The following is a 27,234-nucleotide window of genomic DNA, read 5'->3' on the forward strand; positions in this document are numbered from 1 at the left end:
AGGACATGATCAATAGCCTTTAATTTAATTTTCAGAGATCTCTTTTCAGCCAACATATTTGCTTTTGGTTGTTAAATGAAATTCTCTCTCTCTCTCTCTCTTTTTTTTTTTTTTTGTATTTTTCTGAAGCTAGAAACAGGGAGAGACAGTCAGACAGACTCCCGCATGCGCCCGACCGGGATCCACCCGGCACGCCCACCCAACAGAGCGAGGCTCTGTTGCGACCAGAGCCACTCTAGTGCCTGGGGCAGAGGCCAAGAAGCCATCCCCAGTGCCCGAGCCATCTTTGCTCCAATGGAGCCTCGGCTGTGAGAGGGGAAGAGAGAGACAGAGTGGAAGGAGAGGGAGAGGGGTGGAGAAGCAGATGGGTGCTTCTCCTGTGTGCCCTGGCCGGGAATCAAACCCGGGACTTCTGCATGCCAGGCCGACGCTCTACCACTGAGCCAACCGGCCAGGGCTGAAATTCTCTTTTTAAGAGTGTCGGTGCCCTTAGGGAGTTTGTACATAGTTTTGATAGTTTTAAAATATTTCTTAACATTTTTTTCCTGGCTAACCGGCCACAAGGTAAATTTGACAAATTATCCTTATTAACGCTAACTAGATACATCAGTGAATTTGCACAAACTAAGAGTAAATGCATCAGTTAATTGACTTTAGTAGGGGATCCATCTTATCTTCCAATATCTTATACAAAATTGCATTTTACTTTTGGAGCAGAGGATGAAGTGACTTGCAAGAGTCTATCAATAACAATGAGTCATAAATTCTAAAACTGCGATGCCCCATGGTTCCCAGGCCTGTCCTTCAGTCTGGTTTCACAGGTCACTTGCAGACTTATCTCAGATTTCGAAGAGGCTCCTAGATTATATGTTTTAAATTAGCCGCAGAGTTCAGTTTGATGCTCAGTGAGGTTTGTGAACCTATTCCTGGGGTTTTAGATAAAAGTTTTTCAGAATCCCTTGCTAAAAAGTGACATACTGAAAATATGGAAACATTACCAAAGCAATCTGAAAAATGCAAAGAGAAAGGTGTTTGTGTTTTATAGCTAGTGATTATTTTCTAAATTATAGAATCCTAGCTATTTAAGATTTTTTAATTGAATGATAATATTGTAAAATCACTCAGAGGAGTACTGAGGTTATACCTACTTTGTATACTATGCCTCTTTTTTTTAATTTTCCAAATGCTAGGGATATGAATGTTTAAGGAAGGGACAAAAAGCTATCATTTATTGGCTGTATTAGTATTAACCTTGTTGTAAATGTTCTTATGTAATTCTTGCACAGTAACTATTGCCATTTTGTAGATTTAAAAAATAATGTGCAGATTAGTTGAGGTTACTTAAAACAAACAAACAAACAAACATATTGAGTTTTTATTGTGTGTCAGACACTGGACTAGGTTTTGAAAAAGCAAAGTTTAATTAGACAGGTTTCTGCTATAGATAGATTCACAGCCCAATAAGTGTACTACAAGATTAAAGGGGCCTTACTACAGTTTCTATAGGGCACTGTGAGGCCAAAGGGTTGAGTAAAAATTCTTTGGGGGAAAGGCAGAAAATTAGAAAATACTTTGAAAATGAACTTTTGGGTGAAACATGAAGGTAAAGTTTGCAATACAGAAGATAGAAAAAGAGGAACTCCTTTACAAAATGGGAATGATGAGTAAAGTCCCGGGGGTATAAAACAGCCTGGCAAGACTACAGTAGGGATACCAAAGACCTGGAATGCCCACCAGAGTGAGGATGAAGAGTGAAGCAAAAATGCATCTTGCAGTAATTGTTATGTGCTATGGGAAGTAGTCCAGATTGTCTCATGAAATCAATTGAGAGCCACCAAAGAGTCTTGACTACAGCAGTAAGAAGGAAGATGCCTTTGGAAGCTAGCTGTGGAATGGACCAATTGGAGGAGGAACAAGATGGAGAAATCCAATAGGAGGCTGCAGCAGTCTGAGGAGGGAACGTGAGGGCTTGAATGATGAATAGTCCATTGGAGAAGGAGAAAAGATGATGACCCAGAGACAATTCCATGTATTCATCTTGGTTATTTTGTAGAGGAATGAAGAAGGTAGTAAAACTCCCAGGTTCCTGAGTCAGGGTACTAGGAAGATAGTGGTGACATCACACTAGGTAGGAAATACATGAGAAGGAGGAGCAGAGTTGGAGGAAAGGTGATGAGTTCATTTATGAACACGTGCAGTTGAGCCTGTGGGACACCCAAGTGGATTTTGGAAAGAGCTGAAATGTTGGGTGTGGAAAGGTGGAATGAAAAGTGTTGTAATGTGATTGGGCAGTAAGGAAGTAAGTGGAAAGTTAAAGGATAGAGAGATAAGACGATACTAAAAGAGAAACGTTGAGACACAGGTGTCTGGAAGATAGTGGTGATAGCTCAAAATGGCAAATTTGAGGAGTAGGAAGGAACTCAAATGTAGGTGAATGACTGCTATGGAGCCCTCAGGTTTCAGCAAGGCTGTCTCTATGTTTTGAGATCGGAGTTCTGAATTATGACTGTGAATTTTCTCCAGCAGTGCTATGTAGTTATGATGGGGCTGAGCCAAGATTATAGGTTAGCAAGGGACACTGGGGAAGAGGGCAAGGGAGCAACATATTTTAAATGATTCAAATTATTAAATATTTTAGCCAGTTGTTTATCTATGTCATTGTATTGACAATTTCAGGTGGTTGAATTCTGTACAGACAAAAACCACAATAAAGAAGCCCCGAATCTGCAAAACCAAAAATGCAATCTCCAAAGCACATGGGAAGTGATTCGTGATTCTGAGGATTTTAAGAAAACCACTCCTATGACAACACAGCCACCCAAACCCACCTTCTCCCTGCTGCAGATTGGACAAAGAATTGTGTGCTTAGTCCTTGATAAATCTGGAAGCATGATGGTATGTACAGTGAGTTTGAATCTTCTGAATGCACACCTCATATTTGTATACAATATAATAGACCACAACTTGGAATTCCTGGGAATAAACACAACCCTGAAAGTCAGATGTTACAATACTAACACTGCAATCAAAAATGCCTACCGTCACTTTATTTGACAAACATTAAGCATCAAGTGTCTCATTTGCCAAATCAAAGTAGCTTTCAATGTATGAGTAAAGGTCCAATGAATTACACAGCCTTACCTTTGTGTTTCACTGACAGCATGTAGGTCTATAGACCTATTACTAAAACACTGAACTAATGACTAAACTAAAACCTAATCTGGCTTTATCTTTTAGGGCCATGTTTATAAAGGCTCTAAAATTCTACTCCAAAATGCTACTAAATATAAAGGAAAAAAATTCTCCCATTAGAAGGATATGTCCCAAGTAAGCTTGTTGCCATTTCCCCTAAGTTGAGACAACTTCCAAACTCCCTTGAACTTGTTCTATCATTAGTCTGCCCAAACAAACTCAACCTGACTGCTGTCCTTCTGCTTCTCTGTTCAGACTGGTGACCGCCTTAAACGACTGAATCAAGCGGGCAAACTTTTCCTGCTGCAGACGGTTGAGCAAGGCTCCTGGGTTGGGATGGTGATGTTTGACAGTGCTGCCTATGTGCAAAATGAACTCCTGCAGATAAACAGTGGAGCAGAAAGGGACGCACTCATCAGAAAGTTACCCACAGTGGCTGCAGGAGGAACGTCCATCTGCACTGGACTTCGATCGGCATTTACTGTGAGACAAGTTCCCCTACTGTAGTTTGCCAGTTTCTAATGTTTAAGCAATTCTCCCTTTCCAAGGTTTCCATAAATGCTGAGTGTCTCATTGAATTAGAAAACCAAGGACAGAGCAGTGGTTCAAATGATACAAAGACATGGGCCCCCATAGCTATTGTTACCCAACTCATTGATGCTTTTGTGTTTACTATACCCCTGCATTCATGCTTTTTCACATATGCCTGCATTCAATATAGTCATGTGTGTCTTCTACATGTGAGGCACTGTGTTTGGGCATTAAGAATACCACGAGGGCCAAAGAGACACCACACCTCCTGTCACAGAGCTTATAATCTTATTGGGGAGATGCATTAACCACATAGTCACACATCTAAGTGTATATTCAGAAATTATAGTGAGTGCAATGAAGAAAGGTACAAAGGAATATCTTCTATGAGAAAAAAAAAATTATCTCTGAGTTATGGTTAAACTTAGTGGTGCTTAATACTTCAAACTTTTGGATATAAAAGGACCTTCTTTTGGGCAAGCAAATGGTTTTTATATTGAAGCAGGAGGCCTTAGGAACTGTAAGTATAATTGTATTGGGAGTATATCTAGTGATCCCATCTGACTAATCTAATAACATCATCCCTCTACTTAGATATCAGTGTCTCATCATTGTCATTAAAATTAAGTAAAACTTTCTCCATAGAATATTTGAGACCTTTATAATATAGCCCCTGCCTACCTTTCCAGGCTTAAGTACCAGCGACTCTCTTCTAGGTATCTATTTTTAAGTGAGTGAGATCACCTGTCCTTCAGAGTGTCTACACCTTTTCCAGGCTAGCTCCCCACTTGGAGTACTTTCTCCTCCCTCTTGTGTACCTCAAATTACTCTTATTTGTCAAAAAACCACCACAGACACCACCTACTTTTTGACATCTTTTCTGATCCCTCTAACTGTATACAATCTCTTTCTGAATTCTATGACTTTTATTTTAAATATATCTTATGACTTTTAGGCTCTTCTCTCTTATTTTCTAATCATGTGCTTCACTCAAGCAAAACTTCTTTAAGAGTAAGACTTGTCTTTTTAGTTTCCAGGCTGTGGGCAAAATATCTTTTATACAGAAGGTTCTTAATAAACAAAACTGAATTGAGGTATTTCATTGCAACTGATGCTTAATTGTTCTAAATACAGAATACAATATTCTATATTTATTTAGAGCAGTGGTAGTCAACCTGGTCCCTACCGCCCACTAATGGGCGTTCCAGCTTTCATGGTGGACGGTAGCGGAGCAACCAAAGTATAAATAAAAAGATAGATTTAACTATAGTAAGTTGTTTTATAAAGATTTATTCTGCCAAACTTAGTGAAAATCCAACATAAAGTACTTGGTAAGTAATTATTATTATATGCTTAAACTTGCTGTAACTCTGCTTTATAAATTTTATAAAGTAAAGTTACTTCCCTACTTTATAAATCACCATTACTGTGGAACCGGTGGGTGGTTAGAAAATTTTACTACGAACAGAGATACAAAAGTGGATGGTAGGTATAAAAAGGTTGACTACCCCTGACTTAGAGGCTCTTTAGCCCCATTAAACAAAGAATAGGAGGCTAGAAGAGGCTGGCAAGGTCTAAGGTGTCAGACATCAGCAATGTCTTGGGCAGGACTGCCGTGTGCCTGCTGTGGGCATGACACAGCAATGGAACTGTTCCAGATTGCCAAGTGGCAGCAGAAACATTGAGTTTCATGCGGAGAATGGACTCAAACATTCCCTCAAATGCAATTGAACCTCTGGCCTTTTTATTCTACCTTGAAGGCCAGTTCCCTGAAAGTGGTTTCTATTGTGTCCACTGTGAGCTGGAAAACGCTTTGCCAGATGCCTGTGTGCATGTGTGCATGTGGGTTCTCCTGCCTCAGCCACTCATTCAAGCTCTCATTAAAGAAGCAAATGAGGGACGGAAACTGGTAGAGAAATCACTGATATGTTCTAAACCCCCGCTGTGTAAAACCATAAGGGGAATGACTAATGCCAGATGGCCTGGTGATGAGGAGATAATGTCTGGTTCTGCATTTTCCACTCAGATGGCAGAGAGAGTATGAGGGATACAGCTGGAACTCAAATGCTCCTTTTACCCAATGGAATCTGGGGGTGGGGGGGGTTAGGAGGAGCTTGTTGGCGACTTCAGGGTGATGAGATAAAGGGCCTTGGATATCACACTGTCCTCAAGATCCCGACTGGTCCTGCTAAAAGACCGTGGTCAGAACTGTCGTGGGCTCTGCTACTGATGTCTGCTGGGGTGTGGCCACTGTACTTTGCTTGTTCTCTTGACTTGTAAGAGCCCAGTGGTCCTCCCCAGCTAACCAGTCCCAGCCTGGCTCTCTGTGTGGGAGCTGAGCCCTGAGCACATGTCCTGCATCCAGCTGCAAGGAAGGCTCGACACCCTCAGCCTCTATGGCAAGATGACCGGTCTCTTGCCTGCCAACTCTCAAGTCAGCTGTCTTCTTTCTCCTCAGTGGTGTTTGTGGGAATGTCTGCATGTTTTTCATGACACATACAAGTGATGGGGAGTGGTGACAAAGGAATCCAAATTAAGTCCTTTCTCTGGTCTCTAAGACCTGCAGCTCTGTCAGACCAAGGCCACAGCCATGGCTGATAGTCTCCTGGATTCTAGGATCCTCCACACTGCAACAGTCAGAGATCTGCTCCCCTCCCCTGCAGGTCCACCGCCTCTCAGAGTGCAGAGTGGGGTGAAAGTCTTTTCTGCTTTCAGTTTTCCTTTCAACCTGCTTAAAAGATGCCTTCCCTTTCTGAGAGTTTGGTTCAGAGAAGGGAGGTTACTTAGCTTCATCGCTTGTTTCCCCTGCTTCTGGGTCTTACTTCCAATCTTTTAGGGGAAGAGTGGACTCTTGCCTTCCTTTTCTTAAATGAATAACACTATTCTTTTATCTAATTTTTCTTCCATCATAATCTTCTTCAACATTGTCCTCTCTACATGATATAAAAACTGTGGTCTGTCTAGCAGTAATAGTTAAAAACGTAGATTTTGTAGGACAAATAGGAACTGGGATTAATAGGAAAAAATGTTTTGCTTAAATCACAAGGGATATTAAAATTCTTAACAACTAATATGGTCTAGGTATTGAGCAATCAGAACCAATGCCAGCCATAAACAGTTGGTATGGTCACACTAGTGAATATCATATAAGCTAAAATCTGCCCTAGGACTAATATTCCCCATTATACTTCCATTCAGTGAGGATGGTTTCTGATGGCTTCTGGGAACCCCTGAAAGCCTCTCAAGGGGAGAATATGTAAAGAAAGCCTCCTTTCCTGCCCCCCAGTGCTGCTCACCCCAGGACGGCCCTGTGTCCCACTTTATAAAGCCCTCTCAGTGGCAGCGTAGCCAAAAGAGAAGACCACACCAAGTTCCATGAATGCGTCTGATTTAAAACTGTATTATTTCCAGAGAGATATTTGACCATTCTTAGACACTTCTGTTCATTCTCTCTGGAATTTCTCTTCTTTTTTCTTCGATAAATGCAGTTTTTACAAATACTTTGGCCACCCTGAGTCTGATAACTCATGCTCTGAATCATGTCCTTAGGTGATTAGGAAGAAATATCCAACAGATGGATCTGAAATCGTGCTACTGACTGATGGGGAGGACAGTTCTATAAGCACATGCTTTAACGAGGTGAAACAGAGTGGAGCCATCATCCACACAATTGCCCTGGGGCCCAGTGCAGCAAAAGAACTAGAGGAACTATCTAAAATGACAGGTGAGGAACAATCTGCTGGGGCCCCCTGTATTGTCGCTTCCACTGGATGGTGAGCTCCAGGAAACTGGAGAATAGGGCACGGGTGGGACTGCCTTACCCCCAAACAGACTTTACAACTTACTCACCCATTTATTTTAAGGCCTTAAGATGGGACCAGCATGGCACCCTACTGAGGACCGAGACTCTCTTCCCAGGAATTTTGTAAGGATTGGAAGGGATCTAATACATTAGCCGAGAACCACTCACTTCCACTTGGCAGCTGACCAAGAGACTCAAGCAAGAGAGATGATAAGCTACTAACTACACAATGCCATGACACAAGCTCTGTGTTGGCAACAGAACGTACAATGAGGCACAGAGAAGGGAAGGCAAAGGGTCCAGAAAGATGACATCTGAGTTGTGACTTTTAACAAGGGGTGGCATGGAGAGAGAAAAGTGTCTGCTAAACCACATGGAAGGCCACTCTGAAAATGTAGACTACAACAGACTTTCTCTGTAGAACATGAATATATTATATTCCTAGCTCCCATATACAACAGGTGGTTAAAATATGTCTCTGGCTTCTTAAGCATAATAGATGAGTACAATTTATTTTTATTTACTTTTTTTTACTTAGGACCAGCATTATGGATATCAATTATTATGATGAGTTGCCTTCTGAGGAAGCTAAAATGACAGGACAGATTGCTCCTAATACTGGCTGTCTTCGGCTGGGTTTCCTAGAAGCAGAGATTGAGACAGGGCTTTGGGTTCATGTGATTTAGAGGGAGAGAACTCTCCGAAGAAAGGGAGGGAGAAAAGTAGGGCAGGGGAGGCAAAGGAGCTCAGCAGGGATCTGACTGAACTTAGAGTCTAGCTGAAGCCTGGCCCCACAGGGGACTCCGGGCCTGGAACTGCATCACAGACTTGGTCCAACTTTAGCAAGAAGGCTGGCCTTTTCTATCATTATGTCCATCAGTCAGAGGCTGTGGACTGTCAGGGCAGGGCAGAGATGAGGGGTCATGTTATTTCTCTAGCTTGGTGTCCCCTCTTGGTAAGGCAGTCCTCTGGAAATGAGGCAGCTAAATGCCATTAACAGCCCCCAGACCCCCAGAGAAAAGATGAACTCCTTAGATAAGGGGATCCGAGTAGAGCACCAACAGTATTATCAAAGTACTGACCTTGGACTTTGGAGAGCATTAATAGTTTAAAAGTACTTTCAGGCCAACTATCTTAATTACACCTGTTCTAAATAGCCCAAGGCTTGCCAGGCTTGATATGTAGTATCATTTTTATTACATATTGTACTTTTCTCTAAGTTTTTCTTATCAGCTGTTATTTCTTGCTTGTGTCACTTGCATATCTTTTCTGATTTAGTAAAAACTCAAAAGTCAACCTTGTTAAGATTATGTCTAAAATAAGAATAAGTCAATAGGCATAGAGTAAGGCTTCGTGGATTATCTCATATGATAGCACCTTGCTTTTAAAAGATGAATTTTATGATATCAGTTAGGGTCTGTCAGAGATTCATGGCTGCTTTGCAGAGTTGACAGAGCCACACGACTGAGATGTTGTTAAAGCTAGAATTTAGTAGGATTAAAAAATTAGTATCAACTTCTGAGTTAATCTGGATACCTATTTGATGTTGATCTATAAATACTTTAATAACACAGTTCAGTATTTATTTTGTGTATTCTGCTATCTCAAGAATAGCAAAAATGGTGCAAATACTTGCTTTCTACAAGATAACTTCTGATAATGCAATTGTTTCTTAGGAGGTTTACAGACATATGCTTCAGATCAGGCCCAGAACAACGGCCTCATTGATGCTTTCGGGGCCCTCTCGTCAGGAAATGGAGCTGTCTCCCAGCGCTCCATCCAGGTCAGACTTCCTCCGTTTTGATTCTTCATGTTACAAATAATCCTAGCCAAGATGAAGAGGTTAATGGTTAAAAGTTTTAAATTCTATATTCTTCTGGTAGTGATTTAAAATTAAAATAAGAGTTTTAGGCTGATATTAAACATTATTCCTAAAATACAACACTACTCATTTGAACAGGCAATAGTGCTTACTTCTTTGGAAATAGTACTAAGTGACTTCCTCATAAAAACCAATAACATAAAGTATAATGGGCTCAAGAACTCTTAACATCTGTTAAGAAACACCCGTAGCAATATAATTGTCTCAGAATTTCTTCAAAGTAGATCATCTCAATACAAATTTTCTGGGACAAGTGTTCAGGGATTACTTGCTCTATTTTTCCATTACTTCACATCTCCGATATTGGCCAACATTTTCATATAATGAATGGAAAGTGCTTTGTACTATGAAAAGCCCATTCTGTCAGTCCAGCCACCTGGATCCTTGCCCTCGGTCTATCATTAACTCTGTGACCTTGCGCAAAGTATTCACTCCTATGGGCCTCAGTTTCTCAGTCAGATGTGAACCAGAAACTTCTGATTCTAAAATTAAAATTTTTTTTTCTTTCAAAAGTCATGGTACTATTAAAAATATAAGACATACATATTTTTAAATGTTCTTCTCTAATAGTTGCAATAATTACTCACATGATTCCTTAAACTAGTGAGAGTAAACAATCAGTACTCACACTTGTGTGAATTGTAGATTTAATTGTGAAAATTTGGATAAAAATAAAGGACTACATGATGTCAAAGCCAAATAATGGTAGGTTTCAAAACAACAGGCTTTCTGGTCTACCAATATAGCATTTAGTACCAAAGAGGAAAGGAATTATACTCATTTCGCTATCTTAGCTCAAATTTTAGAAAATCAAACTCAAAAGCCTGGTTTGGATATGGGAGGAATATGTCGCAGAGGCGGATTTAACAGCGGGCATGCCGGGCGTGCCCTGGGCCCCGACTTCTGAAGGGCCCCGCCAAACCCCAACTTTGCACTTTTTTCTAATGACACCAAGTTTGGTTTCATATGTGCAATTTTAACATTAATAGCACATAATATTTTTTATGTATTTAAAAATATGGTTAACTTGTATTTTTATTTTTCCTGTCTCTCCCTTTTTTTAAGAGGCCCAATATTTGTCTCTGTGCCCGGGGCCTCAACCAACCTTAATCCACCTCTGGTCTTAGAAAATTAATTAAATTGATAAAAGAGCAAGTTCACAATCAGGCAGTTTCTGCTAGTTAGTTTTGTATTTAAGAAACCTAACAGGAAGGGAGGTGGAGAAATTTATACACCTGCCATAGAACTCAGATCTAAGAGCCCTTCACTTTCCTCATACCCAAACTCATAATCTTTCTATGGAACTGGAAAGTCTAGCTCCATGACCTGGCCACCATAGCTTCTAATAGCTTTCAATTTAGGAACAATAAATAATTATCTAGGCCATAATCCTCAAAATCCCACTTTCTTCAAAAGCCTTACTAGCCCTTCCCCACCTCTCCTGTTCTTCTGCTCCTTTATTATACTCCAAACAACAAACTAAACTTGGCCGATGACTCGTGTCATTTATTTTCACTGGGGCTACCGTAATACCCAGCCTAACAGTTATTTGCAATTAAAACAATCCACATATGAGTAAAAATAAGTCTCAGTCAGTACCCTTAAGGGTTTGCAGTCTAGTAAATAAGATAAAATGAGCTCTGTATACCAGTAGATATAAAGCAAAATACAATGTGAAAATGTCAAAGGGCTGATAGAAACAAGATTCCATGGGAGCTCATAGGAGGGAGAGATTACTCTCAGCTGACAGGGGAGATAGACATCAGAGAAAGCCTCACAGAGAAAGTGATTTTTGAGATGAATTTTAAAGGACAGGCAAGGCTTAGACAAGTGGAGAAGAGCATACAGACTTCTAAGAAAAGTGAAAGTGTGATAAAGCTGTAAGAGCCATAGGGGAAGCGGTCTGGTCTTCCCCGTCCAACATTGTGGAAACAAACACTGGAAACGTAATTTAGAATTAGATCGTAATAGGTGCTAATACCAAACCAAAGACTTAGCATCACTAAGGGCATTTTAATGGGGCAACTGAGAAGTGGTGGGGGAAAGGCAGAATGGAAGAGACTGTAATGGGAGCTGTGTTCTCCAGAAAGTAAAGAGTTGTTTTTTCTTAACAGCTTGAGAGTAGGGGGTTAACTCTCCAGAACACCCAGTGGATGAATGGCACAGTAATTGTGGACAGCACTGTGGGAAACGACACTTTGTTTCTCATCACCTGGACAACACAGGCTCCCCAAATCCTACTCTGGGATCCCAGCGGAAAGAGACAAGATGGCTTTTTAGTGGACACACATACCAAAATGGCTTACCTCCAGATCCTGGGCACTGCCAAGGTATGGAGTCAGTTGTTTTTTTCCTTTTCTCATGGCTTTTTAAATATGGGTAGTTGCTAAAAGGAAAGTCAGTATTGGATGAAAGAGAGAACAAGGAAAAATCTTCATCCAAAGGAAATTACTCAGGATGACACAAAAGAAAGGAAATTGGTATTATTTTCTCTGGGTACTAAAAGGATAACCTTCATATTACAGAGCAATCAAGATGCAACATGATCCTTGAAGTTTCAGAATCATGAAAACTATTTCATCTACCTCAGGAACCCATCAATTTGATCCTGCCCTTGGGAAACCAAGGCAATGATAAGAACAAAGATTTCAGACTTCATTTTCCCGCTTAGATTTTCTTGACAATAAGAACCATGCAGTTAGTTCAAACATACCAAAGTTTCCCTTAGCTGAGAGTATCAAAGACCATCTTAGACATGTTAGTCACATGCTTGTATCAGAAAGACTCCTCCTACAGCTGACAGTGAAGTCAGGTCTGTGTCACGTACATACTAACTGGAAATGTCTCCATTTGTTTTGGTCAGGTTGGTGTTTGGAATTATAGTCTGCAAGCAACTTCGCAAACCCTGACTTTGACTGTCACCTCCCGCGCATCAAGTGCTACCTTGCCGCCAGTTATAGTGACCTCTAAAATGAACAAAGACACAGGCAAATTCCCTAGCCCTATGGTAGTTTATGCAAAGATTCACCAAGGAGCCTTGCCGATTCTCAGGGCCAGCGTCACAGCCCTGATAGAATCAACAAATGGAAAAACAGTTACTTTGGAACTATTAGACAATGGAGCAGGTAACAACCCAAGAAAATGGAAAACACATCATTCTTGTCCAAGAAGCAAACAGGGAATAATAGGAGGGTATGGCTTGATGAGGACACTTAGAAGCAGGGAGGTCAGCGGTGGGGGTCTGGTTGGGAGAGCTCTTTGCTTCCCCCCAATTCCTATATTCCAAAATGTTGCAAAGCATGAAAAAGGGCCTCTCATTAGCTTCTGCAAAGCCCAAACATGTTGATGACTGAAACTCAGTAGGCTCAGAAAATTCTAGGGAGCTGTTCAAGGGTATTCCATAATCTCCCAAACATTAATATTTATCCTGTGTTAGGTTTTTGTATGAATTTATATATCCATTTTCATCTTCACCACATACTTTGAGATATTATTATCCCTACCTTACCAATGAAGAAACTAAGGCTTTCACATTAGGAAACAGCAGAAACAGAATCAAGTACAGTTTTATGTGACTTGTACATCTATATAGACACTATAGTATCTTGTTCCCGAAGTGTAAATCCAGCCCATTAGTTTTGTATTTAAGAACTTTAACAGGGAGAAAGAGAAAGAGAATTCTACATTTTTTGTTAGGAGGAACTTGATTGCTTACTGTAATGTAAGTAATCTTATTAGAACAAATTTTGTAGATGAATTTCCTTCCTATATCTACCCTGGGGAGAAGTCATGAAATTTTTGAAAAATAATCATATAATATTTTTTTTCTCCTCAGTAATATACAGCAATTCAATTCAGTTCAACAAATACTTATTGAGTAAACTGTGCTATGTTGGATATAACGGAGACACATAGCATGATCTCCGATTTCAAAAATAAAGACAGTAATTTAGGAAGATAAGGTGTACAAGTAAAACTATACACATACACATAACTCACACACACATACACACACACACACACACGTAAAAGAAGTAGACGTCATCCTTTCCATAGTCAAATTCTAAAGTCTCTTGGAGATAATGCTAGATTCTCTTTGCTTTAAAAATTTTAATCCACATATAATTTGGTAATATATAAATGCCCAGTTACCTTTTGGATATTTATTAATCTCTTCATTTTCCTGTCCAGGTGCTGATGCTACTAAGGATGATGGTGTCTATTCAAGGTATTTTACAGCTTATGATACAAATGGTAGATACAGTGTAAAAGTGCGGGCTCTGGGAGGAGTGAACGCAGCCAGACGGAGACTTGTACCCCAGCAGAAGGGAGCCATGTACATACCTGGCTGGATTGAGAATGGTAAGTACTCTGTAATAACACACCTGACTTGAGTAAAAGGCTTGGGATCAAGAGGAAACCATAAAGCCTGTGGGGAGAATGGTGCAGTATTAAATCAGGGTTTTTTAGCCTTGGCACTATTGATCTTTGGGCCACATAATTATTTGTTGTGGGATCATCCTGTGCTTTGTAGGATGTTTAGCAACATCCCTAGCCTCTACTCACTAGAAAACAAAAACAGCCCTCACAGTCATAGCAATAAAAAATGTCTCCAGACATCATCCACTGTCCTAGAGGCAAAACTGCCCCCAGTTGAAGACACTACTGCCTCTGTTCAAATTCCATCCCTCTATCAAGTAAATTATTATTATCTTTACTTTCTGAAGTTGTATAATAAGGATAATAATGGTTACTATCTCATAGAATGGTTATGAGGAATAAATAAGAAACTATACCTAATAAGTTATTGATGGTAAATAGTAAATTTACTTTTACAAACATTTACAAATAAAAATAAATTTTATAATTATTATTATTATTGTTATTGTTATTATTTTAGCAAGGGAGACTAAGAGAGACAGGAACAGACAGACAGAAAGGGAGAGAGATGAGAAGCATCAACTCATAGTTGCAGCACCTTAGTTGCTCATTGATTGCTTTCTCACATGTACCTTGACTAAGGGGCTCTAGCCCAGCCAGTGACCCCTTGCTCAAGCCAGCAACCTAGGGCTCACACCTGTGAACTTTAAGCTCAAGCCAACAACCATAAACTCATGTCCATGATCCCACGCTCCAGCTTGTAACCCCGCATTCAAGATGGTGAGCCCACACTCCAGCCAGCAACTCAGGGTTTTAAACCTGGGGCCTCAGCATTTCAGGCTGACACTCTATCCACTGTGCCACTGCCTGGTCAGGCTGTTTATTATTATTTTTAATAAATTTAAAAATATTTTGTAATGAAGCTCTTTGTACTAACAGGCAATTCCACAGGACCAAAAATAACAACTGTGGTCTTGTTATCAACACCAATATCACCATAACCCTACCATTTCAGTTTCTTCCTCTCTTCTCCTGCTCAGACCAGGGAGTGCAGTATATGAATCTAATACCAGCCAGCACACTGAGCCCACTTGTAAACAGGTGGAAAATTATGCTTCAAGAAACTGGGAGTTTCACACCACTCTTGATTATGAACACTTGCCCCAGATCAGAGCTGGAATTGGGACCAAGACTGAGTCCTGATGGGTTCCAGGACTTGTTTTTCATCAAGCCACTCAATTCTGGACAGGTCTCTGCCTAGCACTGGTGTGTAGTAAGAACAGCTCCTCCAAGAAGCTTCTCACTGATCTCTTTACATGGGTGCATGATTAGTAAAGGGAGAATTCTGAGACATGTGATGTCGCCTCATGCGAATGTGATTATAGGAAGAAAAGCTTTAAAAGACACACTTTTGTAAATATCTCTGTCAAATATTTTAGCTTATTTTATTCCCATTTGTCTTTTATGAGTTAGAGAAAGAGGGCAGGGGGGGACTGATTTAGTGGCTGTATCTGGCCTGTGTTCCATATTTTAATTCCATTATTACATTTTATTCTCCTAATTATCCCATTTCACATATAGAGAAACAGAGTCTAGAGAAGTTATTGGTTCATAAAACAAATAGTGATAGCACCTGGCTTGGCCTTGGGAAGCCCTGTTCTTCCCTCTATACCTTGATGAGCCTTAAAACCAAGAGAGATGGTCTCTATGGGTTAATCTAATACTAACCCTTAACCTGCCAATGCACCTACTTCGTGTTTGCCCAAGACCAGATTAGTGGGTATGAAGATCAGTATGTCTTTATAGGCAAAAATGTTAAGGACCAAAGAAGTAGAGTTTATGAGAAAGTAAATTTGCAACAAAAACTAGGTTTTCACACATTCATTTAGAAAACCAGAAGTCTTTCAAAAGCATAAAATTTAGAACCTCTAACATAGAACATTTTATGAGAAATTACAGTCTAATAAAAAGATTAAACACAAACATGGAGAAAGAGGAAAATGCACAGAATAAACAATCAAGACAATTCTTAAAGGTCCAGCTGATTAATTACCAAAGAAAAAGAAAAGATAATAGAACCCACAGTCTTGTTTAGGTGGAAGAGATTTCTTGAGGCAGTCTGAAGAGGTTTAAAACAGAATAGTATTTATATCGACCTTGTGGAAGGGTAGATCAGGATAAGCTAAAAGATGAAAAAGGAAACAATTCCAGGACAAATGTGTCAGGAAAATGAAATATGACAGTTATTCAACTAATATCTGTGAGATACAGAACTGATTCTCTCTGCTTTTTTCTCTCTGCTACAAACTGATTTGGTATTTTTACACCAAGTAGTTAATGAATGTTGTGTATGGTAGGAAAGAAGGGGAAGGGAGAAGGCAGAAGAGGGTAATCCAGTAACAGAACAGAGGGAGGTATAGCCATTCTGTGCAGCTTACCAAATACTGAGGAACATTTTCATGCAGGCGAAGTAAAATGGAATCCACCAAGACCTGAATTTAATAAGGATGATCTTCAAGGCAAGCAAGTGTGTTTCAGCAGAACATCTTCTGGAGGTTCGTTTGTGGCCTCCAATGTCCCAAATTCCATACCTGACCTCTTCCCACCTTGTAAAATCACTGACCTGAAGGCAAGACTCCAAGGGAATGAGCTTATTAATCTGACATGGACGGCTCCTGGGGACGATTTTGATCACGGAAGAGGTAAACTGCATGTGGTGTGGACCCTGTAAAGGAGTTCAGCAGCCAAGTGAAGGTCCAGAAGGGAGTGAGGCAGGCAGGCATTTTGTGATGTACGTGGAAGGCAGAAGACAGAAGGGATCTTGAATGTCTTCTGAAATGAAGGGGGCAGGGCAAGAAAAAAGTGGACAAAGGGGATCAGATATATATGATAACGAATGGAAAGTAGACTTTTGGTGGTGAGCATGCAATAGAGTGTACAGATGGAGAATTATAAAGCTGTACCCCTGGAATTTATGTAATGTTATTAACCAATGTTACCTCAATTAAAAAATTATTTTAAAAAAGATTTTAAAATGAGAGGTTTAGAATCTGAAAAATTGGCCTATTTTAGGTGTAAGATGTTTCAACCAGGAAAAGGTAATCCTTGTTTTTTTTCCTGAAATCTTGCCAAAGTGTCCTTTAATAAACCCCAGTTTTAGTAATGACCCCTGGAGAGGATCGAGAATATAACATGGATATCTATGGAGCAGATCTGTCCTTTGAAAGAAACCTCTCAAGAACTGTGCCCTGAGCATCACACAAATGCTCATTAGAGACTATAGAATGTGAGGCCCGCCAGACCTACAGAACCAGAACCTGCATTTTAAGAGCTCAGGGTCATCTGTGCACACATTAAAGTCTGAGAAGCAATAGCACCAAAAACTCCTCTATAAATAATTAAATAATAATTAAATAACCTCCTGTCTTCGCCAGACACTATGCCCAGAAATACTGACCACACCTGATCCAGTTTTATATTTATCAGTCTGTCAAGATACACAAACAACAATGTTAAAAAATACAAATGGTTTTAATAATGAAGCATCAATCACATATTTATTGGAACTTTATGGGATGTTGAGAGTGTCTAACAGCCTTCTAAAACTGAAGAATTGCAAGTCACGTCCTTTTTTTTTTTTCTTTTCCAGCTTACAAGTATATCATTGGAGTAAGCACAAATATTCTTGATCTCAGAGACAAGTTCAATGAATCATTTCAAGTGAACACTACTAACCTTATTCCAAAGGAGGCCAACTCTGAAGAAGTCTTTGTGTTTAAACCAGAAGGCATCACTTTTGAAAATGGCACAGATCTCTTCATTGCTGTTCAGGCCGTTGATAAGGTCAACCTGATGTCAGAAATCTCCAACATTGCACAAGTATCTTTGTTTATTCCCCCACAGGCTCCTCCAGAGACACCTAGTCCTTCTCTTCCTTGTCCTGACATAAATATCAACAGCACCATTCCTGGCATTCACATTTTAAAAATTATGTGGAAATGGCTAGGAGAATTGCAGCTGTCAGTAGCCTTGGGTTGAGTTTTCATTAGATAAATAAATCATCCATTCTTTTGATCATAAAATATTCAAAAATGTATTTTAGACTTCCTGCAGAGGGTAAGTTAATGAAATAAAATGCTAAACAACTGGATATGTATATATAAAAACTATCGATTCAAATCCAAAAGTTTAGTTATCATTTATTAATGATTTTGAATAATAGAAAGAAGGGGTACTTGTATCGATAAATGAAAGTAAATTTTCATTCATTTTAAGGAGCTTTGCTGGTTAAAAAGAACATGTACTTGCATATGAAAGATGCCAGAAATGCCCAACTAGATCAAACTATTTAAATATAAAAAGCACAGCTTGTTATAGAGAAAATTTGAACCATTATCACCAAGAAGCTGTATTGGGCAAGGATGATGCATTTAAAGAAGAAATGATATTGTATAAAGATCAGCATGATGAAGACTTCATGGGCATAAAAGTATATGTTATGCATGAAATTATGAGTCAATGAAGATTAAAGTCACAGTGGTGGAAGATGAGGTAGGAAAAGCAGGTTTATGGCAGGTGTGAAGGGAAAGAGATTGAGAAGTAAGCATTTTTTTGTGCCAAGTGCTCTACCAGTGTTTTCTATGCACTATGTTATGTAATGCAATTCAGTTTAGTCAACAAACATTCATCTGCTGCCTACTATAGTCCTGACCTATGCAAGGTCCTAAGTACAAAAAGAAGAATAAAATCTGGCCTTTTCCCCATAGGCAATAAAAACAATTTGAGCATTTTTTTAAAAATTAAGGGCAGATATAATCAGAACTACCCTTGAGAAAGAGGACTTTGAGGACCACATGAGGGACTGCATAAAGATGGGAGAGGCAAGGGGCATGACAGAAGAAAGAGGAGGGAGAAGAAAAGGAAAAAAGGATACAAACAGACTCTGCAGTACAGCAATCCCATCCAGAACTAATCACAGACATCAGAGCCTCCAACAGGAAGTATTCAGATGAAAGATGTCTCAGATTCTCCATTTCATTAGCATAATGAGTTCAAGCTGTGGGGGGCTCTCTGCCTGAAAACAAAATAGAAGATTGTTTTTACATAGATCCCAAATATATTTCTTTATATATCTTCCTTATTTCAGAACAGGATTTGAGGCACCTTAGAGATACATACAACAAACACAATAAAAACAAGAAAAAAAAAGGAGAGAGGTTAATATGCAATAAAAACTGAAGGAAGGTTAGGCACACCCAGAGCTTAACATAACGTTCTGTACAGTTGCTACAGCCTTGTCACACATTTCATTTTGAGCTTCTTGGCTGGCATAACAAAGGAGACAAAAAGAGTGACAAGGTTAACAGAGAATACAATGAAAACCCAGAGGTTCAGGAGGAGAAGGGCTTTTTCTAGTTGAGCCCCACATAAATTTTCATGTATAGATCCTTAATAAATTAGGGTACTGTGATGTTAATTAAGGACAGTACCTTGAGCTACTTCCATATAATAATCCAAGTTTAATATGGCATGCTGATTACAACATCCATCATTGTAGCCACAGTTCTCTGCACTGTTACAGTGGAGTGACTGACACCCCAGCACTGTTCAGGAAAGACAGTTATACAGATGCCCAAACAATACAAATCGAGCAAGTAGCTCTTGAGTTCGCTCCAAAGATAAAATTTGTAGTAAACAGATTCCATGTCCTTCAGGCCGTTTTCCGTAACTAGTTTTTCTTAGGTACAGATTTGTTATAAATAATCGAAGAGCAGAGAGTTCTGAGGGTCAGATTGAAATCTTTTTCCAAAAGTTATGAAACCAAACTAGAGCACACACCTGACTACAGAGCCATTCACCCGACCCATGTGGACAAATGAGTCTGAGACCCCAAACGCAGCCCTAGAGTATCGCTGCCATGGGTTTTGCCTTAAAAAATTTGTAAGTTGCTAATTGAGATTTTTAATTTCCCACTTGGGTAAACTCAATGGACTGTGCCTTGGTGTGGGGAAAACAGCTGTGTTAGATTTGCTTGCTGGTTTCCCGGCAGCAAGCTCTTTGCACGATTAAGCACTTGGCAGAAAGCCACGTGTGTGTCTCTGTGGAAAGCTCTGGGTGCTTTCCTCGGTGGCAATTCTCCCAGACTGCTCTCCTGCCACTGCTAAGTGCGGTTCCATGATTCCCTCAGCTGCCACCTTGAGGGGCAGTTTTCCTAATCCCTTGCCCTCCACTGCAAAAAGCAGGTTTTCTTTAGTTTATTTGCTTGCCTATCTCTGTGAGCCTTCAATAAAAGGGAATGGCCTGATGCTTTCTGGTTCCACAGTTCCTCTCTGCCCGAATCCATTACGAACCTGCCTGGCCTCAACTACCAGCATTACACTTGGCATATAGTCAGGAACTGCACAGGGATATATAATATTACTCTAGAGAAATGAGATAATTACCAGCATACAGATAGGACAAAAAGTAGGTAACATCAAAGGAAATATTCTTGGGTACATTGGGTTATAGGCCAGCTTCTTATAAAATGAATACAGATTGCCATATGTGATAAAAAATTAAAAAATAAGATTTTGCTTTATGCCATCATCAGCTCACAATGACCTTAGATTTTTTAAGTTTCTGATAAACCAATTAAGTGGATAAATCTGGTGAATAGATTCTAGGCAATGGTAACTTAAAATTTTCAAATAAAAGCCTCTCTCCTTCCTAGACTTTCTCTTCTGGAAACACAGCTTTGTCCTCCTTGCCTCCTCTACTTAACTGAGCCTGAAATTTTATTGGAAGATTTTCTTTCTCCTAGAGGAGGCTGCTGCTGCTCCCAGTACCCAATACCAGGGGTGAGGAGAAGCGTTCTCCAAGCTCCTCTTTGCAACTCTCAACCTAGACCATACCCCTATGCCTCAGGGCTTTGTTGGTGGTGCTTTTAAAGCTTCCATACTATGCCATTGATTTATGCTTTCTTTCATTCTCTCCCTTCACTGTCATCTACCAGACTCACCAGGGTATGCAGCTGAGCCACACACTCCTCTGCACTTAACCTCCAAAAATCACTCTGCCTGGTATCAGGACCTATATGAATGAGTTTATAATATCTTAGCCTCAAAATTCATACTGTTCACCCTATCTATACTAAACTTTAGTGAACTATTATAATGGATCATGTAAGTGCCTTTTATAAATAGAAATGGGAGAATATTCTCAATTCCACGTGGCTTGACTTAATACTTCCAACATTACAATCTAGACATAGTAATAACCTAAAATAGATCTAACAATGAAATCTTAAAATCCAGTATCTTGTACTGGCCACAACCTCCTCTGAGTTGTTCACTTATACCCCACTGAACTGGCTTTGCAATTTCATGATGGCTACTCATCATTTGATTGCCTCTTTTTACCCTGCCTATTATCTCTTCCTCTTAGAGCCCCTATATATCTTCGTATGTCATTTCACATCCCTTAAACTCCCTCATAAACTTGCCTTCTTATTATACCTGTTCAAAAATTCCTAGCTTTGTATGAAACATATTGTCTGTGTGCTTGAGGCATTCATTATCTACTCAGCAAAAATTTTAAGTACCCACATTGTATCGTAAGATCTGTGTTAGATGCCAAGGATACAGTGGGTAAACAAGCCAGGTGTGGGTTCTTCTCTCAAGGAGTTTATAGCCAGTTGACCTATAAACAAGCAAGCAGGCAATTAACAATACACAGTATGTCGGCATTATTTTAGGAGAAGCATTTATTTCAAGAGTCCATGGGTTGGTAGGCTCTTCTACACATAGTATCTGCCAGAGGAAGTGAGGCTTCCACTTTCATGATGTATGGCTGTAAGTATAAAATAAGCAGAGAAAACCAAGTGAAAGTAAAGAAAGAAAATGGCCCTAATCTGAACTCTACCTCTCCAAATATTACTACATCTTACATGTTAAACAAAATCTATTTCCAGAAGCACTAGATATAATTCTTTTCATTCCCTTGATGATAATCTGCTGATATCAACACTAGCAAAAGAACAAGAAAGAGAGAATATAAGCACTGTGTTCATTACTTCCACATACAGGTGAGATCATATGGTACTTGTCTCTCTCTGACTGTCTTATTTCTCTTAGCATAATACTTTCCAGATCCATCCAAGCTGTTGTGAAAGGTAGGATCACTTTTTTTATGGCTGAGTAGTAGTCCACTGCATAAATGTACCACAGCTTTTTTTATCCACTCATCTACTGATGGACACTGGGCTGCTTGCAAATCTTGACTATGGTAAATGATGCTGCAATGAATACAGGGGTGCATATATTCTTCTGAATTAGTGTTTCATGTGTCTTTGGATACGTTCTTAGAAGTGGAATTGCTAGTTCATAAAGCAATCCCATTTTTAATTTTTTTTGAGGCAACTACATACTGCTTTAAACAGTGGCTGTACCAATCTACATTTCCAACAGCACCAGTTTTAAAATTGTACTTTAAAAATCTACCTGACATATGGCCTCAATGAATTCTACCTGGCACCAATGTAAAAAGTGAAACATGATAAATGGTTTTTCATAGCCTATTTTTAACTGTTATAGAGAAAAATTTTGTTCTAACTTTCAAAAGTAGTTCCAAATTCATAAGGAAAAAAGCAAACAAACAAACATGTGAACAGCTGCAGAAAGGACAGCACAATTGAGAAGGCACAGGGCACACCAGGCTCCGGCATGACTCAGGAGGCACAGCACGGCTGCTGCCCTGCTCACAGGGTGTGGCTGTGGGACCCAGGGCAGTGCTTCAGGATCCAGGCAGTCTAGAGCAAGGCCCTAGTATCTGGGGATTGGAAAGCAGAAAACTACCACTACCATTATCACCCCACCACTGAAAGTGAGGAGGAGGTGTAGAGGGAGAGAGAGGTAGGTAGGGTTTCAGGGCCTTGGCCAAGAAGGGACTGGTGCTCCATTATTACCATCGTTATTTGTTATATTATCTGATATTGATAATAGTCAACATTTACTAGGTTTTTGTTAAGTGCTCTATGTACACACATCTAGGCCCTCTCCTAATATTTGAGGAGCCCTGGGGAAAAAGTACAAATGGAGATCTACATATCATGTGTCTAAATGTGATGGACAGTAAGACAGACAGACATGAGCAGAGCAAGGATGATGATCTAAGTACAGAAGGTCATCAAGGCAGAGATCTCTGGGTGCCTGGCAATGGGCAAAACTGGGAAAACAAGGACCTCACCTCCATGGTGACCTTTCCTCCCTTAGCTGGTCATGCAATTTAGACCCCTTTGACCTTACATATCATTGGTTGTGTGGTTTGGACTCTCTTACTCCTCCCCTGGCATATCACTAGTCGTGTGGTTTTAGACTCCCTTAGAAGAGAAACAAGAGGCAGGAGAATAGCCTCATATGACCCCATAGAAGCCCTTGCACAACCACTTCCTTAAGCATTAAGTCCTAGAAATAACATCTAGGCCTCAGTTTTGTTTCAGCTCCAAGCCCAGACATGCAGGAAAAGCAGATGAAGGGAAGCCACGACTGACCTCAGGACCAGCTGCATTAACTAATGACCCCCTGCCTCGGCACCAACCAACACTAGAGACCACAACCCTAAAGGACACACCTGGAAAGCTGATGAATATTCTGTTGAGATCCTCCTCTGGGGCCTCCCCTAAAATCGCCACCCGTAAAATTTCTTAAGATTGAGGACCTAGAGTGCTCTCCTTCCTGGAAGCACTCCCACGCCTTCCTCCTCCTCCTTCTCCTCTCCTTCTTGCCTCAGGCATGTTTTCCTTGTCCCTCTTTCTCTTAAGCTCTAAGGGACACTACAAGACTTGCAACCAGGGGAGCAGTGGGCAGCAGCAGCTCATCCCAAGCTAACCCCTGAATCTGTCTCCAAGGTCCCCTTTTCTCTGACTTTCCTCCTTCATGGCCAATAAATTCTTGTTTTACTTACTGCACTTTGTATCTTGACTGAATTCTTTCTTTCAAGAAGATAAGAATCAAGGTCTCGTTGTTTCGGTAACGTAAATATGCAAATATCATAAATGAGGCTAACAGCTATTAAAATGTGTTATACCTTCATAATGACTTGGAAGGCCAAGTTCAAATTTAAAATTCTTGAACCCCCCTCATATGATGCTAGAACATGGTGGCTGAGGAACAGATGAACCATGGAACACCCTCTTCTTCCTATCTTCTCCAAACTCAGTCCTCACCCACCCTCAACCTCATGAACCTCATGTACATGGGTGTGGCCCCTTCAGCCCACATACCAGATCAACAGTTGCCCTTTGTCCATCTCTCCAGCTTGGAAGTTGACACACCAATAGCAATCTGCCCTAGGCAGGACTGACCCTGGCATCCAAGTCAGTTACGGTTAATGCAAGCCACAGAAGGATCAATTACTTATCAAGCAATATCAAGGTTCAGATATTTGCAGCATGTTTCAGAAGGGGTGGGAAGTCACTCACTAGATGGGTACAACCCCTGGCCTTGTGGACTATACACCATATAGAAAGAGGATAGGACCAGATCATTAATTTAGTAGACCCAGTGCAAAATGAAAATGCAGAATAACCTTGTTTAAGCAAGAATAAAAATAATGTTATTAAAATATAAAGCTTTTTCCTTTCTCCCAAAGTTTCTCAGCTTATCATGGTTTTTTAATTTGTTAATTAAAATTGTTTTGCATAAAGAAAAATTAACTATTTTAAAGTATCCATCTAACTTTTGCCATTTATCTTTATATTGTACAATGCCAGTTCTATGTGAATATAAGACATTTTATTTGTACATGGTATACACAATTTGTATTTTTGTAGCTTCTTTATGCATTTATGTTTCATTATTGCCAAAAACAGTGAAAACACTGCACAAAACTGACTCAAGCACTTTTATTTCATATCTTGCTATGTGCTATCAACCTTAAGCTCACCAATAAGGAAGAAAGGAAGGGTTTTCTCTTTCCTTCTAGGTCATCATTTTTAACATAAGTCATTGGATACAAAGGGAAATAACATAAATAATAGAGGATACAAGTAGTTTTTAGGTCATTTGTGTTTCTTAGAATGTCACTGCCCTCTTTCTGCCTTCAAATAAATTTTTTTGTTTTTTGAGGTTTTTTTTTACAGAGACAGAGAGAGATTCAAAGAGAGGGATAGACAGGGACAGACAGACAGGAACAGGAGAGATGAGAAGCTGAGAAGCATCAATCATTAGTTTTTCGCTGAGACAACTTAGTTGTTTATTGAGTGCTTTCTCATATGTGCCTTGACCATGGGGCTACAGCAGACTGAGTAACCCCTTGCTCTAGCCAGCGACCTTGGGTCCCAACCTGGTGAGCTTTTGCTCAAACCAGATGAGCCTGCGCTCAAGCTGGTAACCTTGGAGTCTCGAACCTGGGTCCTCCGCATCCCAGTCCAACGCTCTATCCACTGTACCACTGCCTGGTCAGGAAATAAAGTTTTTGATCACACTGAAATCACAGCCTCTCTGGGCTGACAGAGAACAACTTAGTCATAAAGGTAACATGTTCACTTTGCACTCCCTTTGAGTCTTACTGAATTCCAACACACTGTGAGTCCAACTGAATTCTGTAGTCATGGGACATTGTGAATGCTATTATATGCTAATGGGGTAGACACGTATTGCATGCATCTCCCCTACTTACATGCATAATGCATTATCCTATTAGACTTCACCTACGAACACAAAACCAAAGACAAAATCATTAAGAATTTCAAGACAACTATAGCAGAGCATGAACCAAGCGCAGGACCTTTCTGAGTGCAGGGCCAGGTGTAACACAGGACTCACGCCCACGTCTGAGAGAGGCACAGCCAGCAAGGAGCCAAACCAGAATCCTCTAACGGGAAGTCATGTCATGTCCAAAGGCTATATAGAAGGGCAATTAATGCTCAGAGTGAAATAATTGGCCTGCAATCTGATATAAGTAGTATTTAAAACGTAGTTATTTGCAATCTTGAGACCAACCTCTTTAATAAGTTATCATACTCCCTCTTGAAACAGAAGCCCAGTTCATGAACTGAGTCAACATTGTACAAGCCTCAGATTTTCATATGTCCTTTTTACCCAAACCAAGAAGCAGTTCCAGAATGATTTATTGGCAGGCTGACTCCAGAAATATAGTTCTAGTTATACTAATGCTATTTGCAAAATATTAGCTTGATGAAGAGAGTGGAGGCAAGCAACTTTCCTTAGTAAAAGTAATTAGAATATGTAAAATAATAATATTAAGAACACTTATTATTTAGTACTAATAAGAAAAAAGGGTAATATTTACTTAGCACTTACTATGAGTCAGGTCCTGCTCTAAGAGCTTCTGCTATTCAGGCATCCCCAAACTATGGCCTGCGGGCCACATGTGGCCCCCTGAGGCCATTTATCTGGCTCCCCGCTGCACTTTCGGAAGGGGCACCTCTTTCATTGGTGGTCAATGAGAGGAGCACTGTATGTGGTGGCCCTCCAACAGTCTGAGGGACAGTGAACTGGCCCTCTGTGTAAAAAGTTTGGAGACCCCTGTTAAATTTTTCTCACAGAAACACTATGATTTTGGTAACATTGTTATCCACATTTTACAAATGAGGATGCTGAGGTAAAGACTGGTCCAACAAATTGAGTAAGATCATACAGCTAATTAGTGACAAAGTCAGCATTTCAGCATTTTTAACCCAGGCAGTTCTGCTACTTTGAACTATCTCTCCCTAAACATAAATTCATCCCTATATTATTAGCAACATCTTCTTGAAAGCAGGTGAAATGAAACCAAATGACCCAGACAAGATAGATGATCAGTAAATATTTCTAGACTAATAGTATAGGGAAATTTAATAGTATATTAGTTTATCTGACATAACTAAAACCTCACATTAACCAATTTTTTTGCATTTTGCTTTTCAAAAAAGAATTTTCAAATACTCTCATTATAGACCTAACTTTTAAATTGAACATAATTATACAGGTTTCAGGTGCCCAATTCTATAACACATCTCTGTATATTGCAGTGTGTGTTCACCCCCAAGTCAAGTCTTTGTCCATCACCATTTATGCTCCCATACCCTCCTCCACCTCTGAACCTAATTTTTTTATTATGTAACCAACATTCTATACACAGGAAACATTTTATATTTAATTCAATTTCCTTAGCTATATATACTTCCTTATTTACATTTATAATACAGCCAGTAACCAGGAAATAAAGGGGGAAACCAGGTGACCAAAAGAACTGTTACAAGGGACTGTTATCAATGCAGCTAATAACTTTAGAATCGAGTGCCAATCAATTTTGCTAACAATGTACAGAGTTCATTGTTTTTTTGTTTTAATGGTGGATAATGTGAGGATCAAATTTGTTAATATAATGTAATGTAGTTGTCCAGTTAGGCTGCTTTGCTGCCCTATGTTCCTACTGTATAAGACTGGATCTGTGTAGACACTCA

At 39.8% G+C, this 27,234-nt stretch overlaps 1 protein-coding gene across 1 annotated transcript in view; it reads left to right on the forward strand.

The window, feature by feature from the left end:
* Positions 1-18,566, forward strand: part of CLCA1 (chloride channel accessory 1) — a 37,658-nt gene extending 19,092 nt beyond the window's left edge. The window contains exons 6-14 of the mRNA XM_066376701.1: positions 2,677-2,895; positions 3,448-3,675; positions 7,273-7,447; positions 9,202-9,308; positions 11,522-11,737; positions 12,271-12,532; positions 13,599-13,769; positions 16,253-16,489; positions 17,437-18,566. Coding sequence (XP_066232798.1) covers positions 2,677-2,895; positions 3,448-3,675; positions 7,273-7,447; positions 9,202-9,308; positions 11,522-11,737; positions 12,271-12,532; positions 13,599-13,769; positions 16,253-16,489; positions 17,437-17,825 — 2,004 coding nt within the window. The 3' untranslated portion in view covers positions 17,826-18,566. The remainder of the gene's footprint in view (positions 1-2,676; positions 2,896-3,447; positions 3,676-7,272; positions 7,448-9,201; positions 9,309-11,521; positions 11,738-12,270; positions 12,533-13,598; positions 13,770-16,252; positions 16,490-17,436) is intronic.
* The last annotated feature ends 8,668 nt before the right edge of the window (positions 18,567-27,234 follow it).

The sequence above is a fragment of the Saccopteryx leptura genome, chromosome 3 (assembly GCF_036850995.1).
Source record: "Saccopteryx leptura isolate mSacLep1 chromosome 3, mSacLep1_pri_phased_curated, whole genome shotgun sequence".
In the NCBI taxonomy this organism is placed as follows: Eukaryota; Metazoa; Chordata; class Mammalia; order Chiroptera; family Emballonuridae; genus Saccopteryx; species Saccopteryx leptura.